Source organism: Linepithema humile, chromosome 1, assembly GCF_040581485.1.
Source record: "Linepithema humile isolate Giens D197 chromosome 1, Lhum_UNIL_v1.0, whole genome shotgun sequence".
NCBI lineage: Eukaryota > Metazoa > Arthropoda > Insecta > Hymenoptera > Formicidae > Linepithema > Linepithema humile.
In genome coordinates, this window is record NC_090128.1 from 33,840,871 (window position 1) to 33,863,718 (window position 22,848).

Consider the following 22,848-nt stretch of genomic DNA (forward strand, 5'->3'; position numbering starts at 1 on the left):
CTAGTCAACACTTAACGTTGATTTGTTGGTTCTAAAAGTAAGAGCCAATCATGTTCGATTGCTACCAAGCAATTTGTTCTGCTGAACGCGCCCAATGAAAAAATTTTGTTAGAGATAAAAATGTTGTTAGCTAAAATCTCTAGAAAATATGTTTTCTATAAAAATGCACCACAATGCATGCAGCACATAGCATTTTTAATAATTTACTAGATCGCTTGCAAATTGCTGCAACAAATTGCATAGTCTGATACAGGCTTTACTTTACATACTATAGAATGAGCACTGAATCGCTTATTACGAGCCGAGAGAGAACCATATATTGTGTGATGATGTCCTTTTTCGTACAGTCAAGCTCGAAATTGGCAGTACCTATTCCAGTATATGTATTGTTTAATAGTTTCGCATTATAACCTAGAAATTTCTTCATGTGGTTCACGTGATTTTTAACATCGCAGTAGTTGTAAAGAATTACATTTGTAGGATGTATAATCACGTAAGGAGATGTCTGATTGTCTCGGTAAAAATTCATAGGAAATTTTTAACACAATCGATCCATGAACGTGTTTCATCAACTCAGATTAACCATTATATTCATCGTTGGAATGATGCGACATATAAGCGATTTTGTAGTGAAGCCGCAATCAAGATAGAAAACAATGAAGCAAACAATGAAGCAAATATTAGTCCGAAAGATTTAACTCAGCAGAAGTTTGATCAGTTTCTGTCTGATCCTGAAAATAAGAAATTATATGACATATTACAATTAGAAATAAATGTTTTACGATACAATGCAGAGCGTATACCTGAAAATATCGAACCAAAAGATTGGTTAATGCTCTTCACTATGAAAACCAAGTCAAAAAGAAAGTAAGTTTCCTTTTTTTTTTTTTTATATTAGAAAATATTTTAAATAGATTTAAAAAAATAATAAATAGCATTTTTAGTTAATTCTAATAAAAAGATGTCTATAATGTTTTACAGAAAATATCTTCTATTTTTATGGAAAACTGAGAGGTCGAAAGAAAATTTGAAAGCAAAGAAGGAATTAAAGAAGGCTGAAATGCTAACTAGATGGGAAGAAAGAAAAAAAGAAAAAGACCAAGACACTGGTGATATAAAATATGGACTCTTTCAAAATACACTATTTTTGCGTATATATCCAAAGACCATGCATGATTGGTTAAATGCTAGATTAATACGAAATATGATGTTTGAACCAAAACTTGTGTTTGATTGTAGTTATGAGGCTCATATGAACTCAAGTGAAATTCATAATTGCGCCAAACAACTGACCATGGCATTTGCCAAAAATCGCAGTCACGATAGCCCCATGTGTTTTTACTTCTGTAATTTAAACAAAGATGGAATGCTTAAACAGTTCTTCCACCGCAACATGCCTAACTTAATGGATGATGATTTTCCAGCTTTTGTAACATCGCAATCCTATTTAGAAATTTTTCCAAAAGATCAGTTAGTGTATCTTACTCCACATTGTAAAACAGATATGGTTGAATATGATCCTGATTTGGTATACATCATAGGTGCAATGGTAGACAAGGTAAATTTTAAATGATAAAACACTATATTGCAAATATGTTATATATGGCTTGTTTGTTAAATCACTTGTCTGTTTATAGAGCAATCCACAACCCTTTTCTCTAGCAAAAGCCAAAAGGTATGGCATTCGCATGGCTAAATTGCCCTTAGAGAAGCATTTAGCATGGGGCACAAGTTCCAATAAAAATTTAACCATTGATCAGATGACGACAATATTATTGGACTTAAAACATACACGAAATTGGGAGAAAGCGTTAAAACAGAATGTACCATGTAGAAAGTTAAAAGAAGCTAGAGAAAATGCATTACAAATGAAAGTGAACAAATTTTCACGCTTTCAAGCACAGAATTTTCAGTCTCAAAATATAGAATCCAATATTCAGACTCAAAATACAGAATCCAATATTCAGACAGAGTTAACATTTCATAATAGAAAAAAAATGTAATATATTATTAAGAAAAGTTTTTTAATGTAAAATATGTAAAATTACATGGTATAAGAAAAGCTCGTCTATTATGATATATTTATTTCCTTTTCAAACTTAATATTAATTCTAAGATTTTAATGCTTAATAGCTAAATTAAATGTTTACAATATTTCTTTATATTGAACTAAATTACAAAATGTATAAATTTATATGGTTTGTATAAATCATTCTCATCATATCTTTTTGAGTGAAACTAAAGTCTCTAGCAAGAAAATCTTTCTATTGGATATAACGGACGTAGTGTGAACCCTCCATTACTACATGGAATTATTGCTATATTGTGGCATTGCCGCATTGACCGTATTCTGTGTACACAATCGATAAGGCACAAGATTTTCGAATCTAACCTCATATTAAAACAATATTATTTTAATGCAATAATTATAAAAAGTCATAGGAAAATATGGCGGGAGGAAAAAATAATCAAACTGGATTCCAACCGGTAAAATACTAATATAAAATATTGAAAATGAAACAATTATTGCTCCAAACATGATCTAACCTGCGATGTTACAGGATTCGGATGTACATATTACTTACGAAGAACAACAGAAGATTAATAAATTTGCGAGGCAAAACGCGAAATTGGAAGACTACAAAGAAGAACTTAAAGTCAAACAGGTAATTTAATTAAGATGTTCTGTTAAAACTTTTTATCATTCTGTTGACCTTATTTGGTCATGAGAAATTTGACATACATTACAGATAGCAATTGGTTCTTTATAATTTACAGAACGAATTAAAAAACTTAGAAGATGCTTCTGACGAATTGGCTCTTATGGATGATGATGCAAAGATACCTTATTACATAGGAGAAGTTTTTATTTACAAAGTTCTTGAAAAAACCCAGGTAATCAAATAACAGTAATCATGATAGTAATAGTTTTCGATATCATTTTTGTTAAAAAAGATGAATATTTTAGTTAAAATTGAAAAAAGTATGAATTTAACTTGTTTTAACTTTATAATATTATTATGTTATTCTTTATTTTTTCTATTAAAATTACTAACAAGTATTTTTTTTTTTAGAATTGTTTGGAAGAGGCTAAAAATAAGAAAAAAGCAGAGATTGCAAATTTAGAAAATAAATGCACAGATTTGAAAAGTATTATGAGCGAATTAAAAACGCAATTGTATGCAAAGTTTGGTAGCCGCATTAATTTAGAATCTGAAGAATCAGATTAACTTGTTTTTTCAAGTATGTCTATTTTTTCATTGATATTAATATTTTTTAAGAATTGAGTATATTCTTATGTATGTTACTAAAATTTGTTAGTGCAAGTTCACTCATTTAAATCTATAATATTTGCTAAATAAACCACTACATCCACATCTATATCTACTTGTTACATTTTTTATAATATAATTTTTAAAAAGAATTGTTAATTCTTTAATGAGCATTTCTTGCAGATACATAGAAAATCTATAAATTTTATTTATGCAATAAGTATGCATTATTATAAATACTTTACATGTATTACGATTTATACATGTATAAAGAAATATGTCGTTAACATTTTGATAATGAAAGTTGATATACTCATTCGAAGCAGTTACACTCACTTTTACCTGTATGCTTGATGGAGATATAATACATCGTAATAAAACTTTTCAATTTGGAATTAAAAATTTATTTCTGTCTTAGATATATTCACTAATTTATTAATTGCATGCAGTATTTAAGAAATCAAAAATTTTTCTGATTGGTAGTAAAACTAATCAGTATGAACAAAGTAAATTCACTGAAGCAAAACTGATTCCAAAGATTAAGTAACGTGAGCTAAATATTGCATAGGATGGAACTAAAATTTGGATATTTGCCAATTTGCTCTCATTAGCAGTACAAAAATAATTGAAAATATATTCCATTGCTTTTAACTTTATATATATTTTTGAAATAAAATTTTTTGGAAATTTTTTTTAATAATTAAACATTGTACTTGAAGAATTATATATATTATAATTATTATGAAGATATCACAGCTTAAACTGCATCATAGTATATCTGATGAATAAGAAAGAGTATATTTGTTATATTAATTATAAATAGAGCATTATAAATAATAATTACATTTGATGCAAAAATAATTAAGAATAAGTGATGAATGATCATCATACGTACATACATATATTTAAATATTTATATTGTAGGTAAAACATTAGTATAAATAAATAAATATAAAATTATTGAAAGGAAAACGATTTTAAAAGAGATTAAAAATGTACATTTTTTAATTCGATTAAACAAAGTATTTTTATAATTGAACTTTACTGGCAATGAGATTAAATCAAATGCAACTGCTATATATATATATATATATACGCAACATTACATTATATAAAAATTTTTTATATTTTATTTTTAGTTAGTTATTCACATATAATGAATGCCTAAGTGATTCCTACACAGCATAGTCTTTTTCTGTCATCTGGCTTGAGGTAAATTTAGTTTCACCTACCAGCTTCAATGTTCTTAGTACAAGTTCTACCATAGCTTCTACAGTTGCTGTCTAAGGATAACTCTAAATATCGTGATTTATCAAACCATTGTTATAGTATCTGCATATATATATATATATCACAACAGTGTTAATATATCACATACATAAAAGTGTGTTATATGCATTGCACTTATAATAATAAGTGGTAAATCTAGAATCTGAAAAAAAAGAGAAGAGTTAAAAGTTCTATCTAATATTTTCTAAGTAATATCATAATACCTTAAGAATTATTTATACACGAAATGGAGATAGCAAAGGAACTTATATTAACTCTCAAGCAAAATAATAAATCACACGTTGGATACGGATTACAAAAGGAATGTGAAGCTCTTGTTGGACATATTCTGCAAAATATGGTCAAATCCCAAATGCCTCCTTTGCAGCCTGTGACGAAAAATGAGGATGATTCTATTAAATACAGAGAAGAAGGTATGTATTTCTTTATTTTACCTATATATTAATATATGTATATATTACATTTCTAATTTCAATAAATATAATCAGGTAATCAGCATTTCGTGATGGGTGATGATCTGGAAGCCATCGAGTGTTACACCCTGAGCTTAGCATACGCCGATAGCGAAGAACTCATGGCGTGTGCACATGCAAATCGATCTGCCGCTTTGTACAGGAAACAATTGTACAAAGAATGCTTGATAGATATTGACGCGGCTTTAAATCATGGATACGCAAAAGAGAAGCAGAAAAACTTGAAGGAAAGGGGAGATAAGGCGATAATAGAAATTAAAAAGCTGTTGCAAATAGATTCAGAGGACGCCGATAATCAGAAAGTTATGGATGGACTACATCTGCGCGATGATATCGAAAAGTCTGCTACAGAATCAGGAAACATTGAATATGTTGAAAAGGGAACTGCGATGGAAAAAGATCAAGCGAACAGTGTTCCAAAAAAGCAGAGTGCAACGACTAATGAAAATTATTTTTATTATACAACGAAGATCCCCCCGAAGAAGCCGAGATATTTGCAGAACGAGGATTTCTCCAAGTTAATGTACGGTCCAAGCAAGGAGGTGCCTGCTATCAGCGACGGGATCGCTGTGTCCTTCTCCGAAAGATACGGCAGACATTATGTAGCGACACGGGAATTCAAACCTGGTGATATAGTCAGCATCGAAGATCCGTATGCAAATGTTATTTATGAAGAACGGTAAGGAACAAGCTAACACCATAATCTTTTTTAAATTATTATATATGTATGTCAGAAATATAAATATTTCATTTATTTGTTACAGATATTATACACATTGCCACTATTGTCTATCCAGAAGCTATAATTTAATACCGTGTCCGAAGTGTCCGATAGCCCAATATTGCTCCGAAAAATGCAGAAAATTAGCGTGGAAAGTATGCCACGAAACGGAATGTCCAATCCTAAAGCTGTTAACTAACTTGCTTAACGTGGACAAAGATAAAATAAGAATGATTTCGAAGATTATTCGCTTGTTGATTGCAGTGACCGAAAACGGAACCAAAATTAAAGAATTGCAGCAAGATATGAAAATCGCGGAATCTAATTCAGGTGTTCGTTCGTGACATTCAAAAACTAGTTTTTTTTTTAACTATAATTTGATTGTTGCTAATTAACAAATCTTTCATCTTTTTATTGCAGATAGTAGAACAGCAGGATTTACAGACACTGGGATATTGGACAGTTTTAGCGCACGTTCCGCACTGAGCCTGGCAACCAATATGACTACAAGACCGCTGATCGGAGTTAGCGCGTTCGCTTGTATTTCAGCACTCGCCGTAATTCTTTTAGCCACACAAACCAAATTTTTCCCTAAGAAATACGATATGGAGGATTTGAAAGACATCAGTGAGTTTTGCGAGCTGAAATTTTGCGCCAGTATAATGTTTCGTGCCTGCGTGATAATGTCCTCCAATTGCTTTTCGGTGAGTACACATATTTCTATTTTCCATTTGTATTTTATCACATTCACATATGTATCCGTTGCCAAGCTATTATCATTATTGAAATTATATATTCTTAATACATCTATCATTTGTAAAAATAATGTATATTAATAAAAAAATGTTTTCAAAGATGTACAGTTATACATTTATTTCACAGATACAACAGGAACCAGGAATAATATCGGGTTCAGGCTTGTATGTGGCTCATAGTTTATATAATCATTCTTGTGCACCGAACACTTTCCGGCATTTCGAAGGGCTTACAATGATCACGCGTGCCCTGACGCCTATACATCCCGGAGATCAGATATTCACAAGCTACGGCGGTGTGTACGCGCATATGGCTCGGTTCGAGAGAAAGCAAAAAATACTGCAGGATTATTTTTTCGATTGCGATTGTCCGGCGTGTGAGAACAACTGGCAAACATACAATGAGATTCTGCGGGATCATACTGGCTCTATTTCCAAAAATAAGCCACTTGTGGAAAAGATGAAACCTTTCAGAGAGAGATTGCTCGCGAATATGTACGATATCGAAGCGGTGAAAGCTGTTCTCGATATATTGTACAAGGAAGTCAGCAAACATCCTTGTGAGGAAATACTCCATGCGGAGCAATATTTAAAGAGCTACTATTTGGGTAAATTTAAGTGAACATTACAATTACAATGCTTTAAGCGTAGTATTTTCATATAGTTCTGCTTATAGTTCTGCTTACTGCTTTTTGCTTTGATAATAATTTTATGCTTACTATTCCCTTCATTAATATCTTCAGCTTAATGTAATCACCCATTGCTTTATTTTGCTATGTACACAGCTAATAAAACTTTTCAGCAGCACCACTGATTATTTATTTCCTGCTTTAATAATTGGTTTATCAAAATGCATAATAATAATAATTGCTGAAAAATTTGTAAATAATATAACAGATATTTTTCTGGATTTTTCAGATCCGTGAGTTGAAAAGATATGACAATAGAAATTAATATCGAAGAAGTATTCTTTTCTTTAGGACAACATGTTTGAAGAACATTGTAGTGACTGCATTATAATGTAAAATGTCTTCTATATTAATTAGGGAGACTATTCACCAAATATCTTATATATGTCAAACATTTACAATTTTATCAAACTATTATATAAAATTATTGAATCCAATAAAATCGACACAGTATTAGAAAAATATTTTCATAAGTGATAAAATAAATTGAAATAATAAGAAGTTAATTAATCATTCATCGTGCATCTATTTTATTTTCAGAGAGAAGTGGAATACACATGAGATACATAAATGTTCTCAAATTTATGTTAACTATTTCTAAATAATACACAATTATGTTAACTAAAATAAAATGTATCTTGATTATACCTTACATATATTTTCAAAATTTGGCATAAACGCCTTTTATTCTAATAATAAATAAATAAATATATTGAGCAAATCTGCTTTGGAATTTTCTATTCACTTACGATATTATCATATGTTTATTCGAGTTTTTATTTTTCGGAGCATTGCAGATTTTACTTTACAGAGAGACTCAAACTATTTTAGCTAAGATTTAAACCATTTTAGCCAAAACTCAATCACTTGGTTTGCGCATGTGTGCGGTACCCCCTCTATTCATGCTGCTTGCTTCTTGCGTCTCAAATCTGGCCACAGTGGTTGTAACTGATTGTCGCAGCTGGTGACAGTCCGCAATTTGCAATTCAGCTGTGCATTTTTGGAGCACATGGAAGTTTGTAAATAATCTCTAATCGCTGCAAAATTCCACGTCACATATAAGACATGTCGCGGCATCGAGATGTTCGTTGTATGAATTACTCTGATGGTAGGTGACTATATACAGTATATACATTACACATTAATTATCTTCTCATGCCGAATTTGTAACCTTTGGAACCTCTTGTTATTCTAATCGTTCAAAATAATTAATTCAACTTATTAATCTCTTTTTTATTTTTATTACTCTATACGGAAAAAGAAAACGCCTTTTATCATGATTTTAATTTTAAACACAACATAACATCTAACCTTCTCTCTTCTATTCTATTTATCTATCTATATCTATTCTTAACACGAAACATGTGTTTCTTGCAGAATATGATGGCTACGACGATGTTTATGGACATTCAGTGGAAGATGATTATTGTGTATCACCTAGTGGTATGTATCTCGAGACTACTTTACAGACTTCTGTCATATTTCTAATGAAATCAGATGGTATAATGGTGTTATGGTATATGTATAGCGGAACAGTTTTTGTTCGATCGAAGCAAGCAACAGAATATTGCTTCCTTTATCACGGAACCAGATATAGTGGAAGATAATGAGGAGGATATAGTAGACGATATTGGTGAGTCTTCATCATCGGTCAATGAAGAGAAATGTAACCTTTCTGAACTGGAAAGGGCAAAATTAATATCTTGTATAGAAACAATCAGAAATGTCATTGGTGACACTGTGCCTGAATCTAAGTTGAGAGAAAAAATTATTTCATCAAACTTTGATGCAGATGTGGCACTTGATGCTATTTTGAAAGAGTCTTCACCAAAAAACGCTAGTGGTATGTTTGTGAGATTTTGTTGTGGAAATATCATAATTGATAAACTAACATAAAATATCTTTAAATGCAATTACAGATTCAACGGCGAATAAGGAACGATTGGAACGGCATCCAGGTATGTTGCATAATATTACATTTTATATGACTAGTATTATTTTAATACAATTTCATGACCTCGTGTTTTTTGTTTCTTTTTCATATTTTACGTGCTGTATTGGACTTCATCGGTAAGGTAAGGTGTTTCAATTGATAAACCAAATACATCTATGTTTACAATACCCAAACTTTCTTTCAAGAAAGAAGCTGGCTTACTTAAAGATTCTAGTTCAATCATATCTCATTCGAATCCAATAGACAAAGATATAAAACATTCTCCGAAAATTTTTTCGTCGTTAACTGGACTTATCTCTCATCATACAGAGTCCACAAGTTTAGATACAAGAAAGTCACCTTTACAAAATAGTATAAATGCACAGCCTTTTGGTTCTTTAGCTGCCTTAACTGCACATCATTTGCAAAAATCTAATTCAAATAGTAATACAGAATTTTGTAAAAACCAACAGTCGCCAAGTTCACAGTTTGTTATTCCAAAATTGGCAATTAAGAGAAATAATAGCGAGGAAACGGGGAATGTACAACTATCAAAATCTGACGATAGCGAAAATAACAAAATGTTGGTATATCCAAATAGTTTGAGCAAACATTCAACTGATTTGCTTCAAAAAGATTTTTCGAACATGCATATTTTTCCGAAAAGCGATATTGCGTCGGACGTAAAATCGGAAGAACAATTTAAAAAATCAACAAATTCTATAAGTGAGATTCGCGCCGCATCACCTGACAATTGGATAATTGATTTGAGCACTGCTTTAAAAGAAGCAGAATTTTTGACTGACAACAGTTTTAGCAACGTTAAATTGACTACCTCCAAAAAATTTTATTACGATATGCCTAATTTGGACTTGTGTGTAGAGAAATCCAGTGTAATACTAAATGTATTACCTGTCACTCTAAATTTATGTGACCTACGACACGTAAAACTCCCGTATACAAAAAAGAAAGTTTCGGTATTTGGAAAAACTGTATGTAGAAAATGGAAAACGGGAAAACCAATTTTTAAAGTTACTATACAACGTCATGACACAATTAAACCTTTTGATTTTTCCACTCCATATCGAAATACAAATCGATCTTGACAATTAAATATCTCAAAAACGTAAATGAATGAAACGATACGTAATATGTACAAATATTTAGTAATAATTTGAAAATTATAATATAGGAAATATATAGGAAATAGAAGATTTGTAAAAATAATTGTTTTAATTCACTTTATTGAAAATTATATTTTTTTATTCTGATTTTATTTGATTCAAAAATTATAAATATATAATTTGGAATAAAAAATATATGTAAATATCTGTGTAAAGAATTTAGAATATATATATTCATGATATATATATGCATACATATTGGTATATATATGAATATATATACATATATTTTTTTTTGTCATATATTTCATATATACATATATATGAAATATTTTATAATTATAATATTGTATATTATAATTATGTTCTTTTATACATATGTATGAGTGCATATCCATTTTATATATACACATATCTATATGAATAAAATTGCAAAACAATATTCAAAATTAGCATTACATTTTTATTGCGTTAATCATGAACACACATAACTTACATTTGTTATAATTCCTGTATTTGATAATAATGTACGAAGAATTTACATGGCTGAGAATGAATTTCGTAATAGGTAACAAATTATCATCTAAGCCTGCATTGCAAGTTACAACACCTTCTACTATAAAAGTTGTACCTACCGGTACGAAGCCTGTTGTGAAGGGTTTCGATTTGAGTGGCGTAGAAAATGCGGATTTATTAAGTCCACGTTGCCAGAGCCCGTCTTCTAATCGAAACAGCCCCGAGACCAAGCGCAAAGAGGATATCATAAAAAAGGAGAAGACACTCTCGTCGACAACGAACAGTCCAAGATGCCAGTCGCCTGTATCAGGTCACATAACGCCGGAGTTGGACGTCAAAACAAAATCTAACGCATCCAACGAAGAAAAGGTGGATGTGCAAGCGATATATAAGAATAAAAGAGGCGACAGCAAAGAGCAGATTCATCTAGTGGTTGTTGGACACGTCGATGCTGGTAAAAGCACATTGCTCGGACGATTGCTCTGTGATTTGGGTCAAGTGCCGCAGAGACTCATTCATAAATATCAGCAAGAGAGCAAGAAGATAGGGAAGCAGTCGTTTGCTTACGCTTGGGTGCTGGACGAGACCGGTGAGGAAAGGTAATTACTAATGCATCACTTCTTGCAGAGTCAATGCGGGAGAATATATCAGTTATGATGTATTTTTAATAGAGAGCGCGGAATAACAATGGACGTAGGCCACTCCAAGTTCGAAACAGACACAAAGTCTATTACTCTCCTAGATGCACCTGGTCACAAGGATTTTATACCGAATATGATAACCGGCGCCACGCAAGCGGATGTAGCTTTGTTGGTGGTTGATGCGACCAGAGGCGAATTTGAAACTGGATTTGACAGCGGCGGGCAAACACGCGAACACGCACTGCTATTACGTTCCTTGGGTAAGCTGTCCCAATTTGTGTAATTTCGATCCATTATTTTAACTGTAAGAAACGGACGTGTTGTCAAACTTTTTTTAAAATTTTAAATTCTTGTCGAATTTTGCAGGAGTATCGCAACTAGCAGTAGTCGTAAACAAACTGGATACTGTAAATTGGTCTAAGGATAGATTCAACAAGATAGTCGACAAAATGAGTGTGTTTCTGAAGCAAGCTGGCTTCAAAGACACTGTCACTTTTGTACCTTGTAGCGGTTTATCCGGAGAGAATATCATAACGAAACCGAAGGAGCAGCTTTTTAACTGGTAAGTATAACATCTTGATGTTCTACACACATGTTTCTATCATTCTGTCTCTTACAAAATTATTTTGCAGGTATACCGGATCTACTCTAGTCAATGTAATCGATAATTTTAAGTGTCCAGAACGACCTGTAAATAAACCATTCCGTTTTTCGGTCAATGATATATTCAAAGGTACCGGATCCGGATTCTGTGTATCCGGCCATGTTGAAACGGGCATGGTATCTTTAGGTGACAAAGTTTTAATACTACCTCAAAATGAGATTGCAGTTGTTAAAGGTTTGTAAGCTAAGCTTCTACTGAGTTTATAACTGTAGATACTTAAGAAAGTATATATTACACCTATAAATACATTCTAGGTCTTCAATCGGATGAAGTTTCAATGACAAACGCGTTCGCTGGTGATCACGTGGTGCTGACGTTAGCGGGTATCGAGCAGCAAAACGTGGGCGTCGGCGATATAATTTGTCATCCGCAGAGTCCGATACCCGTGACAACGTGCTTTCAAGCACATGTAGTTATATTCGCGATAGCAAAACCGATTACGAAAGGGCTTCCAGTGGTGATGCACCAGCAGTCTTTGGTACAACCGGCGGTCATCACGAAATTAATAGCGCAACTTCATCGCAGCACCGGCGACGTGATCAAGAAGAAACCGCGTTGCTTACCGAAGAATTCCAGCGCGATTATCGAGGTCGCGACGCAAAATCCGATCTGCATGGAATTGTACAAGGATATTAAGCAGCTGGGTAGAGTTATGTTACGGTTAGAAGGCACCACTATCGCAGCTGGTTTAATTACAAAAATTTTGTAAATCTGGAAAATTATAATTACATGTGAATACAGAGTCTCAAATATGCAATTTTTTCATATTAGAACAAATCATAAATTACTTAGATCTGACATATGCATCGCTATCATATTTATACATCACACAAGCCAATGGATAGGTTGTCATATTATTTTATTTACAACATCGCGAAGACCACTCGAGATTTTTTCTTAATTAATATACATTCTGTAATATATTTGTAATATTTTACGTAAATCTAGAATTAATTTGGTATGTCCGTAATAAAGGTATGATTATATTATTTTCATCAATGATTTATACTTGTAAATTATTGATTTCTGAATGTAATATTAAAAATTTAAGATTTTATAATGCTAGAATTACTATGGAAGTGATCTTAATGACATTATAACATTTTATATTTATATAAAATTTACAAAATCTTTTAGCAAAAAGAAATCGTAAAAGTAATTTTTGACAGATTTTTGCTGTTTTTCTATGAAAGGACAAGAATTGGAAACAAAATCACATCTTAAACTTAAACTTTTCAATTATTATAATGTAAATCTCAGGTTAAGTAAGTTTTCTTTATATTTAAGTATATATTATAAATAGATTTAAAAACTTTTTTATCTTGCACAACTGCTACAACCACCGAAAAATGGAATGTCAACATTGTTCCCTGTATTTGGTCTACCAAGCCTACGTGGTGGAGGACGTGGCCTATAAGTAATTACAAAAATTATTACCTCATGTGTTTCTCGCTTGTCACAAATATATATTGTTTCTTACCCAGAGCCTGGTCGGAAATCTCCTCTCGAGTTTTGACCTTCTACTCTATTTGTGCCAGGACTTATCAATGTCTGAAAACTATTTTTAGTGTAAGCATCATATTATGCGTAAAAAGAACAGTAAATCGAAAAATCATAGTTTTGTTACATTACATTGGATCATTATTGCAATAGGCAATTATAGTACTTACAACATAATGATCATATAAAATGCTCCTGTAAAGAGCCCAAAAACTCTCCTCAATCCCCATGGAGTGGAGTTTACCACATTGCCATCTACAAGCAAATTATTGTCATAAATTAAATCTTAACAAGCACAAGGTTTCAACAAATCAACCAGGTGTTGTATATATATGTATATATATTACCGCCTGTAACATAAACCATGTTGAAGTAGCACTTCACACGCTCATTAACATAACTTTTTTTTTATCTTTGGTAATCGTCTTGCGTACGATTACGATATGTAATTTATGTCTATGTTCCGATGCACAATGATGCACACGTCATATACGAATGACAGGATGATGATAATCAACAATAATGTAACGATAACGTTCCACGAAATTCAATGGGATTGGAGAACTGCGTTACAGAAGAAAGTGTGCACTACGATGCCACCTAGTGTTATTTCGTAAGATCGACTCAGAAGGTACAGAAGAGAAACACATAAAAAAAATATACCACGTATAAGAAGATATAAGGAAAAAGATTTGTGCAAAAAATCTCAAATTTCTCGGAAGCAAGACTACATATCTTATTTAATTAATACTCTTATTTTATTTAAAAAAATTTTAATTTTATACATAGTACCGTATACACATACACATTTGTTGCATCATTCTCGCTTACGTTCATTTGCACTTCCTATATATATGTATTTAAAATAATTGACAATTATTTAAAAAAATAATTTTATAATTGCTTTAACAATATTGATGATTCAATTATTTATTAAACTACATCGACTCTAATAATTTATAATGTCCAATTTTATTTTTGTTTTTGTCACCATCGTTGAATACAAAGAGCGCAGTTATATATCTTTCTACTTCTATTAAATTATTGAAAATCTTTAAAATACCATTATAACCATTATTGTCGTAAACCATTTGTTAATTAGTCGCTAGGATTCATATCGCTTATCACGCGCTCTTATTTTGACCCAAAGTCCACCGTGTGCTCTAACTGTCATTCGAAACCTAGCTAACACTTTTTCCTTGCCGAGTACCGGTTCTAAACGACACTTTCTCAGAACAGTACTAATAATCGATTTCATCTCAAGCATAGCAAATTTGTACCCTAAAAAATATGAAAAAAAGTAATAAAGTACAACATACAATATATTTCTTTGAAAAATTTCTTCTAACAAATAATTTTATAATATTGCAGAAATTCTTACATAAAATCAAATGTTTCTCTTACCGATGCAATTGCGAGGTCCAGCACTGAAGGGTATAAAAGCATAAGGATGTCTTCCTTCAGAATTTTCAGGACTAAAACGTTCTGGTTTAAAATCATGAGGATCAGGAAAATGATGAGGCAAGCGGTGCGTACAATATGGCAATATAAATACGCCGCAACCGGCTGGTATCACGTGCTTTCCTACATAATGTGAATAAAACAACATTTTATGATGATTTATGTTGATTCATTCATATATCTTACCTATTCTTACATCTTGCCCGAGCGTCCTGGCAAAAAGTGGCACACTAGGATACAGCCTCAAGGATTCCTTGATGCACATATCCAAGCACTTCATCTCCTTGAGATCCTGCATGGTAGGTGATCTATTGTCATCACTAAAAATCTCATTCAACTCCTCGACGCATCTCTCTTGCCACTTAGGATTATTCGCCAGCAGGAAAAGTGTCATCGCAGTGCCAGTGCCAACGGAGTCCTGGCCGGCAAGCATAAAAGTACAACACTCCTCGATGATGTCCCGCTCGGTGAAGCAGGGATTCTTCTCGTTGATTTCGACCATGTACTCCAGCAAGGACATCTTTCTGGACGTCTCGTTGTCAGCGACGAAAGAACCGTTCTTGCGTAAAAACTCGCGCTTTTCCTTCATTTTCTTAAAGCAAAAATCGAAGAGATCTTTCTGCTGTCGTTCTTCCGATTTTCCAGCCGCCGTCAATCGGTAGATCCAATCAATTAGCAGCCACGGCCGCGCAAATCTATATGGTACCATAACTTGGCCCCTGTTTTCAAAAAATATGTTCATTAATAATTATCGTTATATCCTTCGCAATACACAAAGCGTCTCAAAATTGACGAAAATCAACATTCCAGACAGCACGTGCTCTTTTCATGTACGTTTTTCAATGTAACTATGTATTCAATGTATTCATATACGTTTCAATGTATTCATATACGTTTCGTAAACGTATCCAATGTATTCAGATACGTTTAGGAAACGTATATGAAACGAACATGTGCTCTACCTGGAATATTTCTCACAAAATCTGAAATAAATCTTTTTTCAGAAAAATATCAAGAAAGATTATTTATCACAATTTTTCTACTCTATTTCATTTAGTTAATTAATTACAGTATAATTTTTTCCGTCTGTTTTATATTTAAAAATTTGCTAACAAAATTTGTTTGTTAATTAGGTTGATTGTGCCCTGCACTGTGCTCACTTTCTAAAAGGCGTGTCATCTTCGCCGTTGCTGTACCTTTGACTTGCTGGCATGCCCAAAATCGTCTCTGAAAATAATCACTATTGTGTCAGATGATCAATATTTAGCATCATCATAAGTACCAGTCTCCGGAGTGTCGAAATATATGATAATGAGAGCTTCAACTGAGCGCAGTCTCTTTAAAAACATTATTAGCGATATGGAAATATTGAAAATCAACAAAGAAGTACACGACTACGCACTACTGTTGGACATTTCTCGACTTGGATTTTCATGCTAATTAGTTTTGCTCGTAAGCCACGTAAGCCACGTTTATAAAAAGGTAAAACATTTAGCATGCATTAGGCATTTGCGATTCATATCGATTCATCACCGTGAATCGTAAATGTATTCTATGTCTTTATTGCATGATGCACTCATCAGTATTATTGAATTTAAGCATACACGTCAATTTATGTTGTCAAGAGATATTAATTTGTTTACCGATTTCATGTTAATATTACACAAAGCAAAGAATGTACCTAATTACAAAATCCTTTTTAACTCGATTTTGCAAGTGAAATACGTTCCCTTTCGAAAGTGTGAAAAAAATGAATGAAAAGACTAATACTCAGAAATGTCTAATAAGTGTGTCAATTAGTACTTCTATGTAACATATTCTGTCAACGTATTATTGCAAAGATAAAACAAAAATGGAATCTATAATTTCAAACCGAATGTATCTTTTACATTTTATGCGAGAAACTAAGGTTATAAAAAAATGATTTTTAAATATTAGATATTAAATATTTAAAAAAATAAGAATATTTTATCGCAAAAGCAGTTTACAGTCTTTATTTAAGTACGAGCGATTAGTACACATACCGATCAGTATATCGTAGACTGAGTTGTTAACGAATACGGTGACATTTATATCATCTCCGTCCTTCTCAAGTAGTTTACCGACTAGACGATCTGCATACTCGCCGAATGTGTCGACAAATCTTTCGAGTACATGAAGATGGAAGGCCGGCTGCAAGATTTTCCGATGTATCCTCCATTTGTCAACTTCCCGCGTGATCAGACCCTTGCCCAGAAAATTGTCGAGCAATTTGTACAAGTATATCTTCTGCGTGTGCTTCATACTGCTGAGCACAACTTGGATATCTTCCGGCTCCATGAGCGTGACATACGGCAGAAGCGTTAGCCATACCCGGAAGATGCGGCCGTAACTCTGCGCCTCGTTTGTCATTCTCTGAATCACTAGAAAATTAAAGAATATCTATGAAAATGTTGCTTGAAATTTAAATATTGACTGATTTGTTATTATAAAGTTTTGCAAAGTCTTTTTATCGTATAATTAATTCATTTTCATTCATTTTTTATTGATCCTTTGACAGAAACAAATTCGAAGTCTTTTTTGTTCAAATGCAGTTGCAATCTTTGTCCAAATGTAAGCAATAGAAAATTGAATCGGCTGAATAAAATAGCATACGATTGAATCAACTTTAGTCAATTAATTATTAATCACACATACAAACAACACACACATGCATATTGAAATGTGTGATTTAAATTAATATTAACAATTGATTTACTTACAGTTTCCCTCAAAAACGGTATTTACATTACCAAGGATGGGCACCGTCTTCGGTCCATCGAGGGTAAAAATAAATCTGATAATCCTGATGTAATTCTTCAATGCATATATAACATAGATGACAGCTAGGAAGGCAAGATAGGTCCACATCTCGTCAGGTGTGCGATTCAACTGATTGAAGAAAACATTATACCAAGGTTAAAACATGGGTAATAAATAAAAGATAAAAGATGCATAGACAAAGTTTCTACGTAGTGATTAATGCTATTGATCATACAATTTATTTCTGTGTTATAGCTTTAGCAATGACAGATCCTATCGTTGACAGTTCGCCACTTAGACCAAGTGTGTTAAACGACTGTGCAAATAAGGGATAAATAAAATGTCATAAATTTCATTTAATTTTATTACACATTAAAATATGTGATATTTCTATTTTTACTTTCTGTATGCTTTAATTTGTCATTTAACAACGCAAAAGCATAAAAAAATATTTTTTAAATATTTAAAAAATTTTATAATAAAAAGATACTTTTCTTTTTAATTAATATTCTTATTATTATTATTAAGTAATATTGCTTTTATATTATGTTATTGAAATTATTATTAAATGTGAGCATGAAAAATTGAGGAAACTAATTTTTTACTTATTTCAGTCTCAATCGACTACTAATTGATAAAATTCACTAAAAAATGATATAACAGATGACATAATAATAAACATGGCAATAAAATAACAATTTTCTTGTGATGCGCTAACAATATCTATTATAAACGTGCATAAATGCAGAATATGTCGTAAGTGCGAAAGTTAGCGTAAAGTAGCGAAAAAATTAATATTGCAGATTATAAATAATATTTAATTTTTTCATATTCGCACTTATATGTTAACTTGAAGTTATCTTCTATATTTCTTCTACATTTGTTGATTTAGATTATTAATTACTTGTTTAAATATCGTTTCTATTGATTTGCATACACACATATTTGTATTAACTCTCTACTAGCATTGTAGCATCACAGAATCTCAAACAATATTTGTTTGACAAATGCATTTAATTATGTGGTATTGCATCATCGCAAATAGCATTGATTTGCCCGCCAAATTCCACGACGGACGTTTACTTTCTTGCATTAGCTATTCCAAAGAGAACACCTGTTAATTGACGTATCAAAGCATGCACGTAAAGTGTGCCGCGAACAATCACCGATCGCATAATAATAAGTTTTATGGCAAGAATTAATCGAGAATCTAATATGTATTAACTTGTTACAGAAGTCGAGATTTAAATATCTACTAAACCGATCTCTCGAACACAAACGATGCTCTCTCAACACTGACTTTAAATAACCATTAAGTGACAAAAAAATATAAAATTAAAAAATTCTTTACACAAAATACTGTCATCATCATTGAAAAATATATAACAAATATCAAGATTTGTTTACTCACTGAATATAAATATTTTATTATAGAACCAATAATTAAAAAATTTACAATATACGAAATAAAGCAACTAAATGCAACAAGAAGTACTTTTCAAAACATGTTCGTATTACGAAAATTTTATTAAATTAATATTTAAAAAATAGCCACTCACACACACTCACAGTCTGAAGAATATTGCAATTGGAATATCACTGATACACACACGTGGGTATAATACCTAAAAGTTATCAATATGATATCAGCCAACCAACTCGTGAATTCTTGTAAAGTGTCTGCGTATTTATACGACTGCGAAGTCACAACCTCCCTCTCCGTTGAAAAATGCGTAAAGCGCGTACAAATAATGTCATATTCTTCTTCATCTTGGTACATACTTAAATTCCTTTCTAATGGGTTTTCTCACTCTTCAATCAATGACAAACCAATATTAAATTAGTGAATTCTATCGATTGTCATCACATCTATTTACTGTTATCTTTATTTTTAATATGTATAATATTTCAGTTCTTTCAAATTATGCAATGCCACATTGCAATAAAATTAAACTCATTTTTATTTCATAGCACTCATTAATCATTTTGTGCAATATACTAGCAGTAGTTGCATTGGATAATATGCAAAAATAAAAATTAATTTAATCAGAACACTGAATTGCATAGCATGTATAGATCTTTTGGTACTTCAAATGGTACTAGTATCAAATAAAATAATGCATAACAACTTAATAAATTTCTGTTTCTACAAAAAATTATTTTTAAAATTGATAAAATTATATCGTAAGAAACGTTGTCCTTGATCAATTTTGGAAGATTCGGTTTTGCGCAGTATGCAAAACAAAGCGTGCACAGAATCGACTTTAATTCAGTTTCAAGTAATGTTCGCGAAAAAATCGACATATTATTATTAACATGAAAATTGATTAGACCAACTATAAGCAAATAATATATCTCACCTGAAGTAATATCATGAAGTAATATCAAAAATGTCATGTTCTCTCACCATCAAGACCACCAAGAAGTCAAACATTCACGATTAGAACGATCGATTGACTAAACCTTGCCGCTTGCTCGCTAGTAGTTTATATTGTAGAGAAATGTCAGACTGTGTTATGGCACCTTGTTAAACAGACTCATCTACACCCAAATCACGTATTCGTTGATGTGTATGCAGGCGTGCCTGTCAAGCACCCTGTGTTCCAGGCAAGTTCTGGGAGGCAAGACGGTCACCAAAGAGGATGCTTCACATGCATCCTTCTATTCACGGTCATCATAGAATGAAACTCAAGGAATTTTGCCTCAAGGATGTGGGTGATCACGCCGATTATTTTAATAATTATGTGCACATGATGTATGATTCAATCAGATCGCTGTTCTTCGTTCGGCGTTCACTTTTCGTTCGTCGGAGATCGACATAGACATTTAATTCTGTACTCATCCTCGAACTTATTGGTGTGCATACAAGCTTTTGTGAATACCTGTAAATATTACAAAATTATTTGTATCATACTGGAAAACTGAACATACTTTTTAATATTTCAACACAAATATTTTGATACAAAAGTATGAAGGTCATAATAGTTGTAAAATGCAAAAATGTCAAGTTCATAAAAGATTCTAAATAGCAAGTAATTAACCAATTGAGTGGTAATGTATCATATATGTACAAAAAAAAGTGCCAAACGTGTAATGTATCATATATGTACATTTCTAAATAACTCCACTAATTTTCAACAGATTTGCATAAAACTTGATATCCTAAGGTTTTTTAGGCTGCTGAATTCGAATCTTGTTGTCAAAATTGCAAAATTCAAAATGACGGATCCAATATGGCGACTGTTAATTGTTAAAAGACTAAAATATTAAAGTTAGGTAAAATATGTATAAGACCTTATTTGTAGAGCTTTTTATGAGCTTCATTTTTTGTTTGACAACTTTTTCCGTACAATGAATACTTTCCGAAATAATTAACAAAAACAGTTTTATTTTTGAATCTTTGAGGGGGGGCTGGGGGCGGAGGGGGCATTTGCGCCAAAAATCCATTTGGGAATATTATTTACTAGATAAAATAAGTATTTAGGCTGAATATAAGCCAAATCGGAGGTGATAGCTTTTCGGAAGTCCATCCCCCTTTTTTGATCCACCTCCACTTTTGACTGAAAAGTTGTAGTAAACATTTTCAAAAATCATTGTTCTTGTCTTGAAACGTCCTTTCAAATGATCTCCACTCGACCCATAGTGCCATTTAACATTTTCCACTCCTATTCTGTCTCCCGCCCGCAGGGCGTGGAGAGGGGGGGGGGAATCCACACCCATTCCAAAAAGTTGCTTTTTCGGAAACTTTAAACTCATGTTTCACCGTTTTTCGATATTTTAACTTTTGGCTCTTACCACTTTTGGCACAAATCTTTCGGAAAAGTCTACCACTCAACTGGTTAAAATCTATAAATTTCTGATACCGGTTCAGATATAATTAATATTAAGGAAAGATAACTGGATAAGTAAAATAAACGTTGTCTTGCTTTCAAAAAACATTTAGAAAGTATAAACCGGTGTCAGAAATTCATAAATTTTAATCATTTGCTATTTAGAATTTTTTATGAACCTTGATATTTTTGCATTTTACAACTATTAAGGCCCGTTTATATATATCTGTACCGTATCCGTACCGTACCGGCAAGATTGGATATGAGTATTTACACATATCCGAATCGCATCCGTGAATGTTTTGAAACATCAGTCTTGAGATATACATCTGACTATGAACATGGAAGAGCTATCGATAAACGAATTAGCGGTAATAGCAATTAATTTTAGACGAAGAGGAATCTTAAAAAAAAAAACGGATTTTATGGATTTATAAAGCATGGACAAAACGAAAAACGGAAGATAAATTTTTTACATTATATAAAGAATTGGTTAATGATGCTAAATTTTATCAATATTTTAGAATGTCAGAACATGCTTTTAATGTATTACTCAATTTAATTGATAATAAAATATGAAAATAATATACAAGATAGAGAAAACCGGCTAGCGAAAACATGTTCCTACATATGTATAAATTTTTAAGAGAATTGTGTATTTTTTCTTCAAATAAAGTGATGTTTATAATGAATATAAAAATTTATTTGTAAAATAATATTTATCATGAATGTCAGAACATGCTTTTAATGTGTTATTCAATTTAATTAATAATAAAATATGAAAATAATAAACAAACTAGAGAGAACCGGCTAGCGAAAACACGTTCCTACATATGTATAGATTTTTAAAGAGAATTGTGTATTTTTTCTTCAAATAAAATAATGTTTATAATAAATATAAAAATTTATTTGTAAAATAATATTTATCATGAGTAAAATTACCTGGTTGGTCAAGTTCTTGAAAAATATTCTGCCACAGTTTTTCTTTATAAATTCCATCAAGATATTTTGGATGGGAAAGATCGTATAATTCGATGCGTTGTTGCACTAATTCTATCAATTTTTCATTATTCATTTCTTTATTTTAAAAGAATGCTCTCGATATCGCAGACTGATACAAAATGAGACTCAAAAATCTGAACGCTACACTGAAGCCTATTTACACTTGTCAGTACCGGCACGTTCAGTGTCGTCCGGT

At 31.8% G+C, this 22,848-nt stretch overlaps 6 protein-coding genes across 13 annotated transcripts; 4 read left to right on the forward strand and 2 right to left on the reverse strand.

The window, feature by feature from the left end:
- The first annotated feature begins 305 nt into the window (after positions 1-305).
- On the forward strand, positions 306-2,062 carry rswl (roswell). Its single transcript, XM_012378116.2, has 3 exons — positions 306-867; positions 982-1,558; positions 1,638-2,062. The coding sequence occupies exons 1-3, from the start codon at positions 482-484 to the stop codon at positions 2,001-2,003; spliced, it is 1,329 nt and encodes a 442-aa protein (XP_012233539.1). The 5' UTR covers positions 306-481; the 3' UTR covers positions 2,004-2,062.
- A 248-nt stretch (positions 2,063-2,310) lies between these two features.
- Positions 2,311-3,674, forward strand: Pfdn4 (prefoldin subunit 4). Of its 2 annotated transcripts, XM_012378139.2 has the most exons (5): positions 2,311-2,487; positions 2,562-2,666; positions 2,779-2,895; positions 3,075-3,243; positions 3,456-3,674. In XM_012378139.2, exons 1-4 carry the CDS (start codon positions 2,449-2,451, stop codon positions 3,228-3,230), a joined length of 417 nt encoding a protein of 138 aa, XP_012233562.1. In that variant the 5' UTR covers positions 2,311-2,448; the 3' UTR covers positions 3,231-3,243; positions 3,456-3,674. The 2 variants fall into 2 exon arrangements, with proteins under 2 accessions (XP_012233562.1, XP_012233560.1); XM_012378137.2 differs by lacking the exon at positions 3,456-3,674 and having other exon boundaries at positions 2,312-2,487; positions 3,075-3,381.
- A 143-nt stretch (positions 3,675-3,817) lies between these two features.
- Positions 3,818-7,919, forward strand: LOC105678637 (SET and MYND domain-containing protein 4). Of its 3 annotated transcripts, XR_010887844.1 has the most exons (7): positions 3,818-4,975; positions 5,051-5,714; positions 5,800-6,086; positions 6,177-6,460; positions 6,639-7,119; positions 7,430-7,532; positions 7,741-7,919. XR_010887844.1 is itself a non-coding variant. In XM_012378136.2 (6 exons), the coding sequence occupies exons 1-6, from the start codon at positions 4,789-4,791 to the stop codon at positions 7,435-7,437; spliced, it is 1,911 nt and encodes a 636-aa protein (XP_012233559.1). In that variant the 5' UTR covers positions 3,818-4,788; the 3' UTR covers positions 7,438-7,664. The 3 variants fall into 3 exon arrangements, 2 of the variants coding, with proteins under 2 accessions (XP_012233559.1, XP_012233558.1); XM_012378136.2 differs by lacking the exon at positions 7,741-7,919 and having other exon boundaries at positions 7,430-7,664; XM_012378135.2 differs by lacking the exons at positions 7,430-7,532; positions 7,741-7,919 and having other exon boundaries at positions 6,639-7,318.
- A 211-nt stretch (positions 7,920-8,130) lies between these two features.
- HBS1 (translation elongation factor EF-1alpha (GTPase) HBS1) lies at positions 8,131-13,073 on the forward strand. Its single transcript, XM_012378132.2, has 9 exons — positions 8,131-8,308; positions 8,578-8,643; positions 8,729-9,043; positions 9,120-9,158; positions 10,826-11,372; positions 11,445-11,674; positions 11,781-11,976; positions 12,047-12,252; positions 12,333-13,073. Exons 1-9 carry the CDS (start codon positions 8,266-8,268, stop codon positions 12,785-12,787), a joined length of 2,097 nt encoding a protein of 698 aa, XP_012233555.1. The 5' UTR covers positions 8,131-8,265; the 3' UTR covers positions 12,788-13,073.
- Positions 12,921-14,140, reverse strand: LOC105678635 (selenoprotein K). The gene is made up of 4 exons (XM_012378134.2): positions 13,926-14,140; positions 13,749-13,833; positions 13,559-13,636; positions 12,921-13,489 (listed from the first exon to the last, which is right to left on the reverse strand). The coding sequence occupies exons 1-4, from the start codon at positions 13,942-13,944 to the stop codon at positions 13,396-13,398; spliced, it is 276 nt and encodes a 91-aa protein (XP_012233557.1). The 5' UTR covers positions 13,945-14,140; the 3' UTR covers positions 12,921-13,395.
- A 174-nt stretch (positions 14,141-14,314) lies between these two features.
- Positions 14,315-20,671, reverse strand: LOC105678632 (Probable cytochrome P450 4aa1). Of its 5 annotated transcripts, none has more exons than XM_067347175.1 (8): positions 20,181-20,665; positions 19,446-19,632; positions 17,781-17,949; positions 17,064-17,441; positions 16,200-16,266; positions 15,226-15,758; positions 14,983-15,162; positions 14,315-14,859 (listed from the first exon to the last, which is right to left on the reverse strand). In XM_067347175.1, the coding sequence occupies exons 3-8, from the start codon at positions 17,926-17,928 to the stop codon at positions 14,684-14,686; spliced, it is 1,482 nt and encodes a 493-aa protein (XP_067203276.1). In that variant the 5' UTR covers positions 17,929-17,949; positions 19,446-19,632; positions 20,181-20,665; the 3' UTR covers positions 14,315-14,683. The 5 variants fall into 5 exon arrangements, with proteins under 5 accessions (XP_067203276.1, XP_067203275.1, XP_067203274.1 ...); XM_067347174.1 differs by having other exon boundaries at positions 19,390-19,632; XM_067347173.1 differs by having other exon boundaries at positions 19,380-19,632; positions 20,181-20,664.
- Positions 20,672-22,848: the final 2,177 nt, after the last annotated feature.

Bases quoted from the DNA above. Each gene is read 5' to 3' on its own strand.
- rswl (XM_012378116.2), top strand. From the start codon at position 482: ATGTATAATCACGTAAGGAGATGTCTGATTGTCTCGGTAAAAATTCAT. The intron at 868-981 runs GTAAGTTTCCTT...AATGTTTTACAG, and splicing joins AAAACCAAGTCAAAAAGAAA to AAAATATCTTCTATTTTTAT. The intron at 1,559-1,637 runs GTAAATTTTAAA...GTCTGTTTATAG, and splicing joins TAGGTGCAATGGTAGACAAG to AGCAATCCACAACCCTTTTC.
- Pfdn4 (XM_012378139.2), top strand. From the start codon at position 2,449: ATGGCGGGAGGAAAAAATAATCAAACTGGATTCCAACCG. The intron at 2,667-2,778 runs GTAATTTAATTA...TATAATTTACAG, and splicing joins AAGAACTTAAAGTCAAACAG to AACGAATTAAAAAACTTAGA. The intron at 2,896-3,074 runs GTAATCAAATAA...TTTTTTTTTTAG, and splicing joins AAGTTCTTGAAAAAACCCAG to AATTGTTTGGAAGAGGCTAA.
- LOC105678637 (XM_012378135.2), top strand. From the start codon at position 4,789: ATGGAGATAGCAAAGGAACTTATATTAACTCTCAAGCAAAATAATAAA. The intron at 4,976-5,050 runs GTATGTATTTCT...AAATATAATCAG, and splicing joins TATTAAATACAGAGAAGAAG to GTAATCAGCATTTCGTGATG. The intron at 6,087-6,176 runs GTGTTCGTTCGT...TTTTTATTGCAG, and splicing joins AATCGCGGAATCTAATTCAG to ATAGTAGAACAGCAGGATTT.
- HBS1 (XM_012378132.2), top strand. From the start codon at position 8,266: ATGTCGCGGCATCGAGATGTTCGTTGTATGAATTACTCTGATG. The intron at 9,159-10,825 runs GTATGTTGCATA...ATTTCGTAATAG, and splicing joins ACGATTGGAACGGCATCCAG to GTAACAAATTATCATCTAAG. The intron at 11,373-11,444 runs GTAATTACTAAT...TATTTTTAATAG, and splicing joins GACGAGACCGGTGAGGAAAG to AGAGCGCGGAATAACAATGG.
- LOC105678635 (XM_012378134.2), bottom strand. The intron at 13,637-13,748 runs GTAAGTACTATA...CACTAAAAATAG, and splicing joins TTTTATATGATCATTATGTT to TTTTCAGACATTGATAAGTC. The intron at 13,490-13,558 runs GTAAGAAACAAT...AATTACTTATAG, and splicing joins GATTTCCGACCAGGCTCTGG to GCCACGTCCTCCACCACGTA.
- LOC105678632 (XM_012378129.2), bottom strand. The intron at 17,442-17,780 runs GTAAGTAAATCA...TTAATTTTCTAG, and splicing joins TACCGTTTTTGAGGGAAACT to TGATTCAGAGAATGACAAAC. The intron at 16,267-17,063 runs GTATGTGTACTA...GATTATTTTCAG, and splicing joins AGTCTACGATATACTGATCG to AGACGATTTTGGGCATGCCA.